General features: G+C 49.1%; 1 protein-coding gene across 4 annotated transcripts in view; it reads left to right on the forward strand.

Annotated features, from left to right (window-relative positions):
- mpped1 (metallophosphoesterase domain containing 1) overlaps window positions 1-15,736 on the forward strand; it is a 46,902-nt gene that overhangs the window by 29,418 nt on the left and 1,748 nt on the right. For all 4 annotated transcript variants that reach the window (XM_029247092.1, XM_029247093.1, XM_029247095.1 and 1 more), the window contains 2 exons: window positions 13,510-13,625; window positions 14,921-15,034. In XM_029247092.1, coding sequence (XP_029102925.1) covers window positions 13,510-13,625; window positions 14,921-15,034 — 230 coding nt within the window. The remainder of the gene's footprint in view (window positions 1-13,509; window positions 13,626-14,920; window positions 15,035-15,736) is intronic.

Below are 15,736 nucleotides of genomic sequence, written 5' to 3' on the forward strand. Positions count from 1 at the left end.
AGAGCATGCCCCCCCCACCCCTCCCCGAACCGCCACCTTGTCCTCTCGCACATAAGGTTGTACTTCCTCTCTTCTGATGTCACACACACACGCGCGCGTCCCCCGCTCCTCCGCGGTCGGTTCCCGATGGTGCTTTGTAGACCAGCCATGTCGATGCCCCAACAATGTGTCCCCAGCGCGTCGGCGACACATTGAGAGCGCCGCCACCACCGCCGCCGCGCCTCGCCTCGCCTTCCAAAGACACCCTCCAGCGGGAGCTCATTATCGTTTCCTACCAAACTGTCTTTTATAGACCAGCACATTTCTTTTTTAATGTCTGGGCATGTAGAAGTCCCCCACAGACGCGCATTTTTGTCTCACTATTTCACTGCTTCTGCAGATAAACAGTAGTGCTGTTCTGGTGTCCACTCACCGCACAATTTTTTTTTTTTTTAACTACATTCTTGTACTTTGCAGGTATTATTTTTGGATGCCCCGAAAACGATTGCATTCCAGTCTCTGTGTGTATGTTCAGTCGTTAAAAATGTAGTAAATCAAATGCTCTTTTAAAAGAAGAGGTTAAAAAAAAGTACTCCGACTCGAACACTTATGATAGACCGCGGGGGGGGGCAGCAGCTCCAGTTCGCCTTTAGACGCCTTTGATCAGGGACTTTCATGTAGCGCACATCGCCCGCTTTGTGAAACCGCGCGGATGCGCTGAAAGAAGACGAGACGGAAGCGCGGGGACTGCGGGTTGGGGGTGGAGTGCGGGGTGCGGTGGGGAGGGTAGCGAGCTTGTCTCCGGGGCGAAACCTGCCATACGGGGTTCGAGTGGGAGTTTTCACGCAGGTTCAGCGAGCGGCGGAGGGTCGGTGCGCCGTCATCTGTCTCTCGGGGAGCGAAGAGCCCGACACATCGGCAGTGACGCGCCTGCGCGCAGCACTGCGACTTGAGCCGCGCAAATCGGCGAGAACCCGAAATATGGCTCAGCAGAGCTACGAGAGGCCAAGGATCGAGGCCTGCCAGCGAAGGGCGCCCCCTGTGGCCAAGGGGGTAAACGATGCCGGTTAGGGGGCGCCCCGTGGAGACGCTTAAGCGCTGCTAAAAATACTCTTTCTGCGCGCACAGCGGCGCGCGACGTGTACAGAGAAAATTGGTGGCGTGTGATTGTGAGGAAGTGCTTTTAATTTGTGTGTCGAGACGCATCGCGCCGTTAACAAAGGGAGCCGTGTCGCAGGCCAGCGCATCCGTGTTTCTTTTCTCCGCTGCGCCGCCCTGCAGGTTCCGGGAGAATTAGGAGCGCTGGGGGGGGGAAGGGGTTAAACGCTGCCGACGGAGGGCGCCCCCAGCGGCCAGGGAGACGCAGTGCCGTTCGCGGCGGAGCCTCGGTGTCTTAATCGGCGCGGATCTGCACATCTGTGCGCAGAGCGATGCTCCCTGGTAAAGGAGGAGGAGGGGGACGCGGCGCTCCCCGTGTAAGCGAGCCCTTGTTTACCAGGCGAGTTCTCGCCGCCGCTGTGCCGTGTGGGCAGATGTCTCACCGCAGTGCAGATGGCTCCGTGCTCAAGCCCCACTCCCATCTTGTTCTCCTTCAGAGGGAGAAAACGACTTTTTCTTCCCCGAGACCCGCCGCAAAGAGCCAGCCGTTTCGACTCCCGAGACTGCGGGGTGGGGGAGGCCCCTTCCCTAATCTCCGAGCGCCTCGTATGCGAATATTTAAGCGCTTAATTAGAAATTAGGCCTGAAAACAAACATGCCGTCTTCACAAAGGCAGGTGCGGCTCTCCCGCAGAGCTCGGCGGCGGACACCTAATCCCACAACTACTCGAGCGTTTAGCGTTCCTGCCGGAGACCAGTCGGCTCCAATTAAATAATTATGGAGCTCGCTGGAAGCGGGACCCGCGGATGGGGAGTGCTTGATGGGTCGGCATCCTGCAGTAAATTTCCCAGGGGTCTGTGTGATGTGCTCTGCCTCAAGTCAATTGAAAATAATGTCCTCTGATAGAGGGACAGGCGGAGACCGAGGGGGAGAGTCGAGGAAGGGCTCGGCCCAGCGAGCGATCCGGTTGAGCCGCTCTCCACCCCCTTGCCCTCGGTCTCTCTTCTCCTCTGCTCTCTCTTTCTGCTGGTCTCCCTTTCTCTCTCTCCCTCTCTCTCTCTTTCTCGCTCGCTCTCTCTTGCTAATTTCCCTTGCAGACAAACACCCTCTACATCTCATTTCAATCTTTGTCATTCAGTCATTAATTCTGAATGATGTTTATCACCAGCTGGGACTGCGCTGGATGCATCGACTCTTTGCTGATGGATTTTCCTCCCGTTCCAAGTGTTCCTCGCACGGCCGAGTGTCGAAATGCCTGCATTTATCTGCAGAAAGCAGTCCGGAGTTTTCCCCACAAAAGGTGCATTAGCAATTATTCTTCTCGTAGAGGACGAGTAAAACCAGGCGGGTCAGTTCCCAATCAGCACTGATTGATTATTGCTTTGTCACATTTGTTCCTTTGTTTACCGCCACAATGTCAACGTAGTTTCCCTGTGGCTTTATTGAGTGGCGTAAAAAATGCGCAGCCGTCCGCTTGTGTGTCTGTCGTGTGTTTGGGATGCTTTTATCCAAGGAAACTTGCATTACCGGGAGGTCCGTGTGAGTTTGCTGCGTGCGCCCACTCGCGCACATGCATGTCCATATCGGTGGTCATTGTGTTATCCCGTCCCTGTGTCACGTGGCATCGTGTCGTGTCACGTACGTCCTGCTGGGGCCACATTGCGTCATCACTCAGACCTGTAGCCCCACCCACCTGGAGAGGCCACGCCCCCTGCCTTAGGGGTACGGTGCCCTGGCCGAGCTGCCCACCCTGTAGGGGCCCTGCTCTGTTGCGCGGGCTGATATGGCACTTCTTCCAGAGCTGCTTCCCGCAGTCTTTCTCGGGCCTTTGCAGGAAGCGGAGCCCCACAGCGCGGCCCTGCTGGCTCTACTGGCTCTGCCCGCCTTCCAGGCCTCAGAACTGGACGTGTGCTGCGCTGTGATTAAACATCAAAGTCCACACATACGCCGTTGTGTGTCGCTCAGCTAAACACAGAAGCTGGTGGGACTCGGGTGTGGGGGTGTGGGGGCGGGGTGGCTTGGCCCACCGAACAGAACGGGTATCAAACATCCATCTGCTGATTCAAGAGATGCTTCTGTCATACCAGAGTAACCGATGCATGATGGGAAACACATTCTCCCTTTTCTCTTTCCTGTTGCTTCGAATGGATCTCCGACCCCCGGGCAGTAAGAGTTTGGGCCACTCGGGGGGGGGTCCCGATGCCGGTCTCGGCCGAGCGCCTCCTGCGAACACGCATGCTAGGGCATGCTGGGGCGTCTAGGGGCCGCGGGGCCGTCAGCTGCACCGAACTGTGGGTTCGAGTCGCGAAAGTATCTCAGCCGATGGGGCTGTTCTTCAGTAGCTGCTGCCCGCTGTCCCAGTGCGAGCAGATCACTGAGTCCAGAGCCTCATTTCCAGCTCACATAGCAACCGCGACGCACCCACGACCGAGGGAACCAAGGCGCCGACAGCTCGCCGAAGCAGAGGTCACCGTTTCCACACAGACGGAGGAGCGCGAGCGCAGCCCACAGCCGCCTCGGGGGAAATCATCCCTCTTTCGCCTCTTGTCTTCTCTGTGTTCCTGGAGCTCTTATTAACCCACCGGGATGGTTTTATTGCCCCAGAGCTAAACTGCAGACCTTGACAGGGTTCACAGGCACATTACTCATTATTCGGGGTCCTTAAGTAAGGCTTTTTTGATGCAGATTCATAGGCCTTTGGTGACCGATCCAACAACAGCCGTCATCTGAAGGGCATGCTGTCTCCTTGCTTTTCTTTTTTTAACAGATGTTGTTTCGGCTCCTCCCGTGACACACACACACACACACACACACACACACACACACACACACACACACAGAGTGAAGTGACATTAAGACACCACACCTTTTCCAGAAATATTGCCCTGCCTTGTTTGCCCAGACGTCAAGTCCCGTTAGAGAAGAAGAAGTTACGAGCAGAAAGGATCTGCCGCGATGGAAATCGTTTTACCCCATTAGCATTTTGTTGGGGGGGGGGGAGTCACTCCCGTTCACCGATGCATTTTTTTTTTTTTAAATTCATCCGTTTATTTTTCTTCGAGGCTTTACGTGGAGAGGTTCAAACGCTGCTGAAGACAGGCGATGGACGCATGGGATCGCGACATCTGCTCCGTAGCTCCGTGTAGAGTCAGTGTAACGGAACCTGCGGCGTGAACCTCCTGCATTCCCACCTCCCTTCACTTTCTGTAATAGCAGTTTTCTTAACGCCACTTTATGGAGCATTTTCAAGTCATTTGTGGACTTCCAAATAGTTAGTTAAAACAGTAAAGAAATGGCCGCGGACGGACTCACAGTTGTCTCGACACGTCGAGTTCACGTCAGAAATAATGGTGCATCCAAACACCGTGTTTCACTTTGTTTTTTTTTTTTAATGAGTTTGGACTTGTTGAAAAGGGTAAGAAACGCATGGAAATGACGGCACGGCAGTTGTTCGCCGTCCTTTCAGACTAGTATTTATTAATTGTCTTATTTCCTCCAGCGAGTTCAAATAAACACATTTAATAAGAAACTCATTATTTTTGCACAGCCTAATGCTTATTATGCGTAATGTTGTTGCTGACAACTTGAATAAAAGTAAATGAATTGTCACAATTATGAATTTCTCTGCGCATCTCTCCACCGCCGCTGTATTGAATTAGTCGCGTGTCACCGCAGAGCGGAAATTAGGTGTGTCAGTCGCTTGCTTGTTGATGAATGGTAACAACATGTTGTAATTAACAGTCTGCAGTGAGGTAAAGCAGCGTAATCTCCGATGTCCAAACGAACTCAATGCCGGGGCCCCTCAAACAGTCCTCATACCGTTACTATAGCTTTCTCTGCCCTAAGGGACGCAGCCATGCATGTGCCTGTTCTCTGTGTGCTGGTGTGACTCCACACGCGATACTCTTGTATTCTTTACATTAAGGGCGTGTGATTGTGATGGATTACTCTGTGCTTGTGTGAGTGAGTGCGTGCGAATGGCCAGGTTCGGAAGGTTCCGGAAATGAGACCGCTCGAGATCAGAGCGCGAGTGGCAACGTCTCTTCTGGCTCACAGTGTTTCACCCCCCCCGCACACACACACACCCCCAGGTAATAGTGTGCTTTTTACCCACTGACTTTGACTTCCATCAAGCAGAAACAAGATATTTAAAGACGTCCGTCTGTACTCGGCAGTCGCCAGGGATTTCTCTGACCCTGTACAGTTTTAATTGAATCGGCTTCTTAACAAGGTTAGTGGTGTGGGGAGTAGAGCGGGAGTATCAGGTAATACAGACGACTTTAATAATAACTTGGTGCCCAGAAATGATAGAGGATCCTTGGAGGAATCCCCCGCATTGGTCCTGTGGCCCAGCTGTCTTTACGGATGATGAAGTGTTCACGTTTGGCATGGCCACAGTCCTCCTTTTGTCTCCACAACTATTCATGTGTGTCCAACGCAGCTACGGGGGTCGGTCTGAGCATTGCCGTGCGTCATCTTAATTAAGTGCAGCCAAAGTGATAATGTGACACATTAGGGCCTCGGGCTTGTAACCACAAGGCTGTCAGTTCAGGTCCTACTCCTGCTGTGGTAGGCTTGATTGGAATACTGTGATTGGTTGTGAGGCGGAGGTAGCCACAGGGCACGACTGAGGCCGGAAGTAGGATCGTCTGGGCAAAAGGCAAGCAACCAAACCAAACAACCAAAAAGCAATCTTCCCCAGGTCACGCTGTCAACCGGCTCTTTCCCAAAAACACCTCCCCCCCGGCTCTCCAGACCAGCTGCCTTTATAGTCCCTGTGACTGGCGCTTAAGTGTCAGCAGCTGGCTGTCATTGTTCAGCTGGGGCAGGGACGGGTCCCTGGGGGTTGTCCGTCTTGATGTTCTCACTCCCTGCCCTGGGCTGGACCGCCCACCACCTCAAAGTAGTTACCCTAAATTACTCTGGTAAAACACCCAGCTGTATCAGTGGTGAAACTTTGTTTTGGATAAAGGCATCAGATGCTAAGTAGCAATAATTCTGACACGTCTGCAGCCAAACTTCTGCACCATGATGGTTGTCCGGTGAAGATACTGGTTTATCCATATTCATTTGTGACACGGCATCAGCAGCACACTGCTCCTCTCACACTGGTCAACATTACTGCACGCACGCCCACGTACCATTAAACACACCCGTGGACACCAACTGAGCACACAGGTAGACACAGAAGCACATTGATACACAGTGGCGGCAGACACAGAGCCCCTTGCTGTGTTCATGCACCACTGCAGATGCCCCAGCGCTCAGGTCTTGAGCAGACAGGTACTGCCAACATTCTCTCCAGGGAGAGACTTTAATAATGTGACTTCATCCAAGAACCGTCCACCCATGGTGTTTCTTTTCACATGTGTCTGGAGGGGCCCCGCTATGACGGCACCGCACAGCACGGCCGGCCTTTCCCACGGAGCACAACCTAACGGCTGCACGGAAGGAGCCAGAATAATTTACAGCTTTTGTTTCATCTTGCAAAATTAGAAATATTACTTGAATAATACTTACGCAAAAAGAACTTCTTGTGCTGGCACTGCAGTGTCCATGTGTGCAGTAATTTAACTTTATGTTGGGTTGTTGTACTCTTTGTTTCACAGATAAATTTAGGGAACGAAAAAATGAAAGCCACGTGTGTGTGTGGGGGGGCAGTATGCAGGCATAGTTTTCCAGATATTTCATTTAGTCATCATCGTTCTTTGGCACCAAGAAGGAAATTAGTTGTTGAAATTGGATGGCTACTTGTTTTCTCTCGTAGAGGCACTCGTAGAAAAATAAGCCAATATGGGACCTTCGTATGGAGGGCAGCGGATAGCAAAATGGTAATCAGTCAGATGTGTGAGCAAAAGGTTAGAATTACCTATATCAAAAGAATCTATGGTGCTAAATCATGCAGTACTTATAATTTACATAGGTAAGTTGAGTGCAACCAACTGAGCTTGGTTATTTGAGACTCCTCCAGACTCTCCAGCTCCAGCGGATGCCTCCCACCCAGTGTCTTGCAGCTGAACTTTTCCAGGACAAGTCCAACTCTCTCCAGCCTGGTTCCCCTGGGAGCCGCAAGGTTTCCCGTCCGTCTCCGCTGTCCGTCTCCTCCCGGAACAATCCGTTCCACTTGCCCCGTCTGCGCAAAGCTGGGAGTTAATTTAGATTTAAAATTCCCTTAAAACATTAAAGGCAACTCTCTTTTAAAATCTCAATTTTTTTTTCACCGCATTTTTTTTAACAAGCTTGAAGTTAACTGTCGGAATTAAATATTGAAGCGGTGTGCCTTACGGTATTTCAGCAAGCGATTGGTTAGTAATTCATGAGCCCTTTCTGCTGATGTTAGACGAGTGAGAATATAGACGAGCTTTACGATCCGTAAGTGTGGGATTCACTTTCGCTTCAGAACTATCACAGCTCGCGTCTCCACGGGTGTCGGGAACCAGAACTTAGCTCCCACTTTCCACTTTATTTGCTTTCCCTCAACGTGTAAGCTAGGAATTTCATATTTTGAAAGAGAATCCATCAAAGGGAAATTGTGGGTTAAAAAAAAGGCCAATTTTATTTTCCGCAGAGCGGGGACCCTGCTGTAGACTTTCACTCTTGCACACGTCCACTTGCGCTTCCTTTTCCTTAATTCAGGAATGGAACTGCGAGTCTTTTCCCGAACATCACCATCGTTTGAGCTGTTGACGCCGGAGAAGATCGGCTCAGGGTCAAAGTGCGTAGGCCAGTGGCTGATGTCTTCGTGTCTCCTGAGACAACCACTTTTGTGCTGTTTGACCAGAGTAAAAGCAGGCCAGCTGTCGAACGGGGGACACAGTGTCTTCTGTTAAGGTGTGTCCCACAGAAAGGCCGTGGCCTGCAGCACCCTCATCTACAGGCCCTATCTGTCTGGTCATTTTTCAGGGATTTCAAGCTGATGTCCAACCAGCTAGTGACCCAGTAAGTTGGACTTTTTTTTATTCCAGAGACACAAAGCTGAGACAAAACAAGTGTATCGGTGCTCGATTCGGAACCAGTGTAACTGGCTTTCCCCTTTGTACGGTTTGACCTCCTCAGATGTTTGTCCTTAAAATTAATTTGTAAGAGTAGCCAAAGAATAACTCCGTTCAGAGTCTTCTCAGGTTTAATTAGCAAATACTTATTGACTCTCTTCTATAAAGTAGGTCAAGTGTGCTTCATTCCTCAAAGGAGACCCCCAGGCCTCTGTAAAGAATACCCTTAGAAGACCCCATGCTGTACTCCAGGGATGTGTAGACAGGTGTTTCTGTGACCCCTGACCCTGAGCAGTTCCTCCCAGGGAAGGCCGCGGTGGGACGTAGCTTGTCACCAAGTACGGCAGTAATTTCCTCTCGTTCCTAATCGACTTCGAGATGAAATCTGTAGGAGAATGGAATAACTTGCCCATGCTCACTTTAATTGAGACATCCATTTAAAAGGTGGACATGAATATTTCAGTGTAGCTATTAGTATATTAAGGCTGGAGTAAATGTTTAAAATGTTTTAATTATTCAAATCTACTTACATTCATATGATTTTAGGCTTCTCATGAAAGTGTTTAGACTCCTTTGATGTATGAAATGTTTCAATATTAATATGCCACTAACCGGCCCATCTGCCATGATGTATATCCTTGGTTATGAAACCAGCAGAAAGGAGGTCTCCTGTCAGAGACGAACTTGTATGTCTCCTTTCAGTTGTGTCTTTTTGTTCCACCACTCGGTAAGCAATGTGTGAACAAAGACATGTTATACAGTAGTTAATGTGGCTTCTTTCAAAAGTGTCTTGGCAAAGGAGTAAAAGGCATTGGCATGATTCAGCCTAAAGCAGCAACCTAAAGAATATTACATACTTCTTTACTTATTTGCAGGGTAGGTTCCACAAAAACCTTGGATTTAGCTGTAATAAATTAAAAAACACTTTATTAGTCTTGTTCACGTCTAGGCTTCAGATTTACTGTGCTTTTATTTTTTCATTAACAGTGGCCTTAATTAAAATTAATTTTAAAAGTCCTTTTCAATGCCAATTTTTGACCAGTTCATTCTGTAGCATGTGCAGAGTTTGTCATCCTATCACTGAACACCAAAAAAACGAGCTGTAACCACTGTGAAAGCAAGTTTAATTTGATGGTCACTCGCTCCTATTGTTTGCATTCATTTTACTGACAGCTGTTGGCCAGCTGAAAAAATTCAGCCCAGGTTTGCTCCAGAAGACATTTTAGGAAATGGATTGAAGAAAATAAGGTTAAAATAAGTAACCTGGTAAAATGTTTATGCAAATACAAGATTTGACAGGGTGAAGGTTGCTTTATTTCAATGCTGCCACTGGATGGAGGAGGATGATAAAAAAGGTTTATTAGTAAAGCAACCACACTTACACCTGTAGGACGAAAGCTCTCTCCTCAAAAATAAACCCCATAGTGTTCATCCTTCCTCCTCAAGCTCTCCTCTTATATAATATAAAAGGAAAAAGAACGTTGACTCTGAGGAACAGGCAGAGAAGTAGCCTGGACCCCCAGCGGAAACCTGGGTTGGGGAGGGTCTACAGCATGAGGTGACCTCAGAGCTGTACCTACTGCAGCTAGGTAAGAACCTTGAAGGCTAAAGCACTCGATAATACTGTAAGTCATGTAGGGTTAGACTGCAAAGGTACACAAGTCTGGCTTTTTCTTTCCAGCTCCAGGTACAGGTGAGCTGTACGGTTGCATTCGATTGTATCGAACTGTTTGTGACCTATCCAAGTGATCCAACAGATGGCGAATCCTGTAAGTCACACTAGGGGCAGAATCTGTGGGTCCAAGACCTACATAAGAGGAGCAAGTTTCTGTAATGCTGCTGTGGGATCATTCAACCCACACATGATCACCTGTTTTTTAGGGGGAAATGTTAATGTTTTTGAGCACATTGTCCCTCTGTTGTCCCACAGACTTGAGTGCAGGTTCAAGCTTGCATATCAGTTGTGCAGCATACTCTGCAGGTGAGCCTGGAGTGGAGGTATATGTGCAATATTGCTGGGGAAAAGCGTATTCCATTGCTGCTAATCGCCAATGAGTAAAAAAAAAAAGATTGGAATCGGAACCTGGGGGCTGGTGTTATTGTTATCATCATTATCATTGCTGTTGCTTTTATTGTCATAATTTTACATTGCTGAAATGCAAAGTCTAACTTGAGTGGGGGGAGAAAAACCTATTTTTCAGCAAGTTTACCGGACATGGCGGCGAACGTTTGCAATGCTCATGCTGGAATCCGAGCTGCGATCACTTTCGCGAAGCGATCATGTGGGGCGAGTTTGGCGCTCATGCCTGGAAGCAAGTACTCGTTCTAATGGTTGATTAAAAAGACACATCGGAGACGAGTGTGTGTGGGTGGTGATGATGATGCGTGTGTGGTGATTTTATTGTTGTTGTTGTTATTATTTATTTATTTTGCAAGGCGCAATTTAGCAACAAAAATCGTAATTTCCGCGCGCAGCATTGAAAATCGGAAAAAGTTCCGGGAAAATAAGAAGGATCGGCAGTTATGATATTGGCTGCCGTTCCAGCTTCTCTTCCGTATTCGAGAAAGAAAGGAGCGAAGCCAGTCGTAGAGTGATGACTGGTGGTGTTACAGGCTAAATCTGCTCGGTTGAGGCAGTCGTCCCACTTGAAGGGGTGTTGAAGAAGTGCCTTTGCCAACGCGTCAGCGAGTGTCCCATTGAGCCGTTCTACCGTTCCGTCACCTTATATCTTCCAAAATCCCTAACTTGACTTTACGAGGAGTCAGTGCAGCGTGTATCCCCTCTTCAACCAGGCCACACGAGCGGAGACGGTGTATCGGAAACAGGCCAGTGGCAGAGTGCTGCTTCGACTCATAAACGTCATTAGGTCATTGTGACACCGTGTCAGGCATTTTTTTTTTTTCTTTTTCTTTAATAAATGTGTGAGTGCTGGTCTGACTGATAGATGAGGGAAGGGAAGGAGACACTTTCAAGTGAAGCTTACAGGGAGAGCAGTACTTACATTTACATCACGAGTAAAACCATGTTTCCCGTCGACCGACTTCTGGCGTTCGCTGGAGAGTCGATCGAGTCCCAGTTAAGACCACTGGAAAAGTACAGGTAGTCCTCAGCTGATCATCGTCCTGACTTTCGACAGCTGTCCCGTCGAACTTATCGTATTCGTCGCGAGCCCCGATGTTTGGTTACAAACATGTACTGGGACGGCGATCCACGTGCTGTACGTCGCGAGGCACCCGTATTCCTTCTCGACTCGGCGACCGCATTTTATTTACAAAAGCATTGTTTTATTTACGGAACGTTTAACTTCCAGTTTTTATTTTTTAATTTTTTCTTTCGCAAAAGGCTAGCAAACGAAAACACGAGTATTGTGGCGGTGCGGAGAAGGAAACAGATTCAGCCATGAAGGTGTGAGTAGTAGTGAAGCATGGAGAATGGTGTAATTATGATATTGCCTTCTGTTGAATTATTCTATTAGTATTTTAACATTCGGGGTTTGCGTGTTGTGACGGGAGGAAGCGGGGAGCACCAGTAACAGTGTCTCTTTGTGCCCTGTGGAGCTCAGTGCTCTTTCCTAACAAAAGAGAGGGGAACTTTGGGACGTTAAACGGAAGAGTTCCGTATCCAGAGCACCGAAAACGAGCTCTCAAACGGCATATCGCCGTCACGAGACACGAGGTCGGGTGTAGCGCGCGCAAGGCCTCCGCCGCGCGCACGAGAGGCGCCCCGACCCGAACCGATTTCTTTCAGCTTCTTTAATCCGCGCGTTTGCGACTCGTCGCCGTAAAACAAACCGCAGAGAGGAAAACCTCCGTCTGTGACGCGAACGCGTGGTTTGTGTCCTATCGCTTTGATTTGAGATGCAACAAGCTTGACTGACAGAATAGAAATTAACATGTCACTAACAATCTCGCCGCAGATCCATCTTCCACACCCGCGCAAAGCTCTGCGCGTGCCGGCGTTGCCGGGCGGCTCGCGCTCGCACCGTGGTCTGCCTTTTTTTTTTTTTTTTTGTTTTAATTTGTGGTGCACAGTCACTTGAAGCGGCAACTTTTTTTTTTTTTATCGGCGAACGCTTAGCGCTCCAGCGTGCGGCGCCACTTCAGCGCGCGTTTTCATTTCCTGTCCGACATCCTCTCCTCTGCCGGAAGACCCTCCGCCGGGACTCGCGGGCGCGCGCACCCCTGCGCGCAGTCGCCCTCCCTCCTGTACTTGACACGCCGCATCGATTCTTATCAATTGTTTGCCGCCCCTCCGAATTTACAGAAAAGTTATTTCAAGAGACGAATGTGCTGCGAAAGGCTTTTCTGCTCCAGCGACATTGTGTTCAGCTTCAGAGAGTGAGTGAGTGAGTGTGTTGGCTCTGATACAGGGCCTCAGGGTCAGAGGTCGCAGCTCAAGTTGTACCTGGTTGGAAAATTTAAGGAAGATGCACAGATCCAACATAGTGGTTAGAGCTTCCACCTCATTTATTCACTTAGCAGACGCTTTTCTTCAAAGCAACTTCCAATGGATACTATGTAGCGTTACTAGCCGACACACCTTATTCACCGCGGTGACTTACACTGCTAGATACGCTACTTACACTGGGTCACTCATCCATACATCAGTGGAACACACTTTCTCTGTCACTCACACACTATGGGGGAACCTGAACAGCATGTCTTTGGCCTGAGGAAACCAGAGCACCCAGGGGAAACCCACACAGACACAACATGCAAACTCCACGCAGACTGAGCAGGGATCAAACCCACATTCTCTCGCACCATCCAGGCGCTATGAGACAGCAGTGCTACTCGCTGTGCCGCTGTGCCACCGAACAAACAAACCTTGCTCTCAGGTTCTAATCCCACCCAGTGCTCTAGTGCCCTTGGTCCGAGAACCTGCTCTAAAGTGCTCCAGCACAAATTATTGCTGTATAAATGGGTAAAGCACTTTAAGTCATTAGAGAAGCGTGAATAAATGTAAATGCAGGCGTGGGGTGACATCAGCACCTTCCGGAGCACCTGTCGCCCGGTGCCGGTCCAGTAGGAGCTGTGTTCGGACACCTTGGGCAGAGGTGCACGTTCCCGTCCTCGTCCCCCCCGGAGCGAGGGAGCAGTTTCCAAAGGCACCGGTAGTCATATTTAATACATTTTCAGCTTTCAGCACTACTTGGACAAGCACTCTATGGAAATTTTGGAGGCACGTGAAGTTTTGGTAACTGCTGTAATAAACACCTGAGGGGTTAGGGTTTGAGTGGGACACTCACTGCTGATGAGTTTGATGATGTGCCCCTTGGGTTTATGGTAATTCTAAAGACTAAACAGTTCCCAGTAACACTTTGTTTAATGACTGTTTTTTTCCTTTTCTTCTTAAGAGTGTGTGTGTTTACAGGTGCAGTACCTGCACACAATGCCTCCCGTTCTAACAGCCTCTCTTTTCCTCCTCTCAATTGCGCAGGCAGCCCTGGTACTACGGCTGGGGCTTCAACCTGCCCCGCGGCCAGGCCCTGTTGGATAAATGGAACCAGATCCCCGACTCTACGGACATCCTGGTCACACACTGCCCCCCGCTGGGTGAGTGCTGTGTGTGTCGTGTCTGTGCGCCCTGGTCAACTGCCTCTAATCTGGTGACATTGTACCGGCACCTACAGACACCCTTCCTTTAGCCTTTACAGTTACCGTGGTACTGACAAATGGACTTTGACGGAGTGCGTAGCGCTGTGTAGATTCCGCCGGCGACACACTGCCAGGGTGCGCCACGTCACAGCCTAGTGTTGGGGTCACGGTTGAGGAGATCCAGCAAGTGTGTGAGCGTGTTTTAAACGCACCACTCGCTGAAGTGGCGCCGGGCGGAACAGAACACAGGTGTGTTGTCTTCATTGTTCTCTTGTCTTCTTGCCCGTGTTTTACGCTCTGTCCACCCTTCGCCATCCTTGTGATGTGATTGATTTTCTGTTATTGCCGCCTGTCGCTAGGCACAATAAATTATTTTCCTTTTTGTTTAGCCAAGTGTTTACAGCGATCTCTTTATAAGCCGTGGGCATCTGGAGGGGCTGCGGCAGGATGGAGACACTATTGCGGCGCAGTAAATCACCGCCGCTTTTTTATGAAACGTTTCAGGCTGGAGGAACACGAAGCCGTTAACAACCGCTGGGGGAATCGGCAGACAAGACAGCGGTCTGCGAATGTTTGGAACTGAGGCGAAAGCCATTGTTTTTAATGTCTGAAGACTCCAAATGGAAGCATATTTTAATTATGAAGTATCGGTACAAATGCAGTAAAAAGCCTTTATAAGATGGAGCAAATTTTTATTTATTTTTTTTTTTTTTTCCGAGGGCTGTGTAACACAAAATTCTTCTGGAATGTAAACACATATATTTGTTTCTTGGAATGCTGTAATGTAAATTATAGTAGTTGCTTTGCCTCCTTGATATTTATTGGTAAACATTAGTCAGTCACATGAGAAGAGTTGATGTTAAACTTTTAAATCAACATGTCACTTTTACAGCTTTTGCATTTACATTGTTGTATTTTCATGCAGTTGGTTTGTTTTTTTTTTTTTTTTTTTTTTTGGGTCCATGCTTGATAATAGTTCATGTGGAATACATGGGTTGAGCGATGTCAAGTGAAGCGCTGAAGGCAGCATTTTTTTCCTCCCAGAATCCATCTACCATCTTATTGGGGCTGAATGGAGCGTTCCAGTTTCTCGGTGGCGTGTTCGTTTTGTGGAGTCAGCGATATCTCTGCTCGGAGTCCGGGACTAAAGCAGGGTCCTTGGAGTGTGGGCCGGGTGGCGCGGAGTGTCGAAGAATGTGGGCGGAGCACAGTGGGTCGACCCGCGTGACCTGTGCTCTTCTGTTCTGTGCCAGGGTTCCTGGACTGGGTCCCGAAGAAGATGCAGCGCGTTGGGTGTGTGGAGCTGCTCAACACGGTGCAGCGGCGGGTGCAGCCCAAACTCCACGTGTTCGGGCACATCCATGAAGGTAAGCTTCACCCCTTCGTGTCACACGACACCCTCTGTGCCGCTGAAAGTGCTACGCTCTTCTGCAGCAGCGAAACTGAAAGACGACATATACAATAATAAATGGATTAAGTGGAAAAACAATATTTTGGTACAATTCCATCCCGAGTCCACTGGTTGTCATGGTATCAGGCACATGAAAGATGGTACTGGACTTGTTTTCTACTTAGATGGTGACAGCACACCAGCAGACTTTTCATTCATAAAACATAAACCCCTCAGCAATAATAAAGCACATGCTTTTTCAGTGTAATCTTTGAGTCCAAATTTGTTTGCAGCTACATTGACAGTCATCATGTTTGATGGGTGTCAGTGTAGAATTTACTGTGAATTACGGGGAGTGAACCTTCTTGAAGTGCTCATACAGCTTGAGGGTGGTGCAGCGGAAATCCTTTGAATTTCTCATCACTTATTGTAGACGAAAAACCGCAGTTAATGTTCCCATGGGTGGAGACGGCAGGTCACCGTTAGCAGCAGGCTCCTATCGTCCCTGAGGATCCTGCCGTTGTTTCTTGAGGTGACCGCGCGACGAGGCTGATCGGAACGCGTTCCTTGGAGTTGAGCCCGTTAGAAAGTAGATCGCATGCATAACCACATGGGAAGCGTCGCCGTACGACTGTGTTTTGGAAGGCAACAATTATAAGCAAATGACTGCGAAGAAGAA

This window comes from Scleropages formosus, chromosome 21, assembly GCF_900964775.1.
Source record: "Scleropages formosus chromosome 21, fSclFor1.1, whole genome shotgun sequence".
Lineage (NCBI taxonomy): Eukaryota > Metazoa > Chordata > Actinopteri > Osteoglossiformes > Osteoglossidae > Scleropages > Scleropages formosus.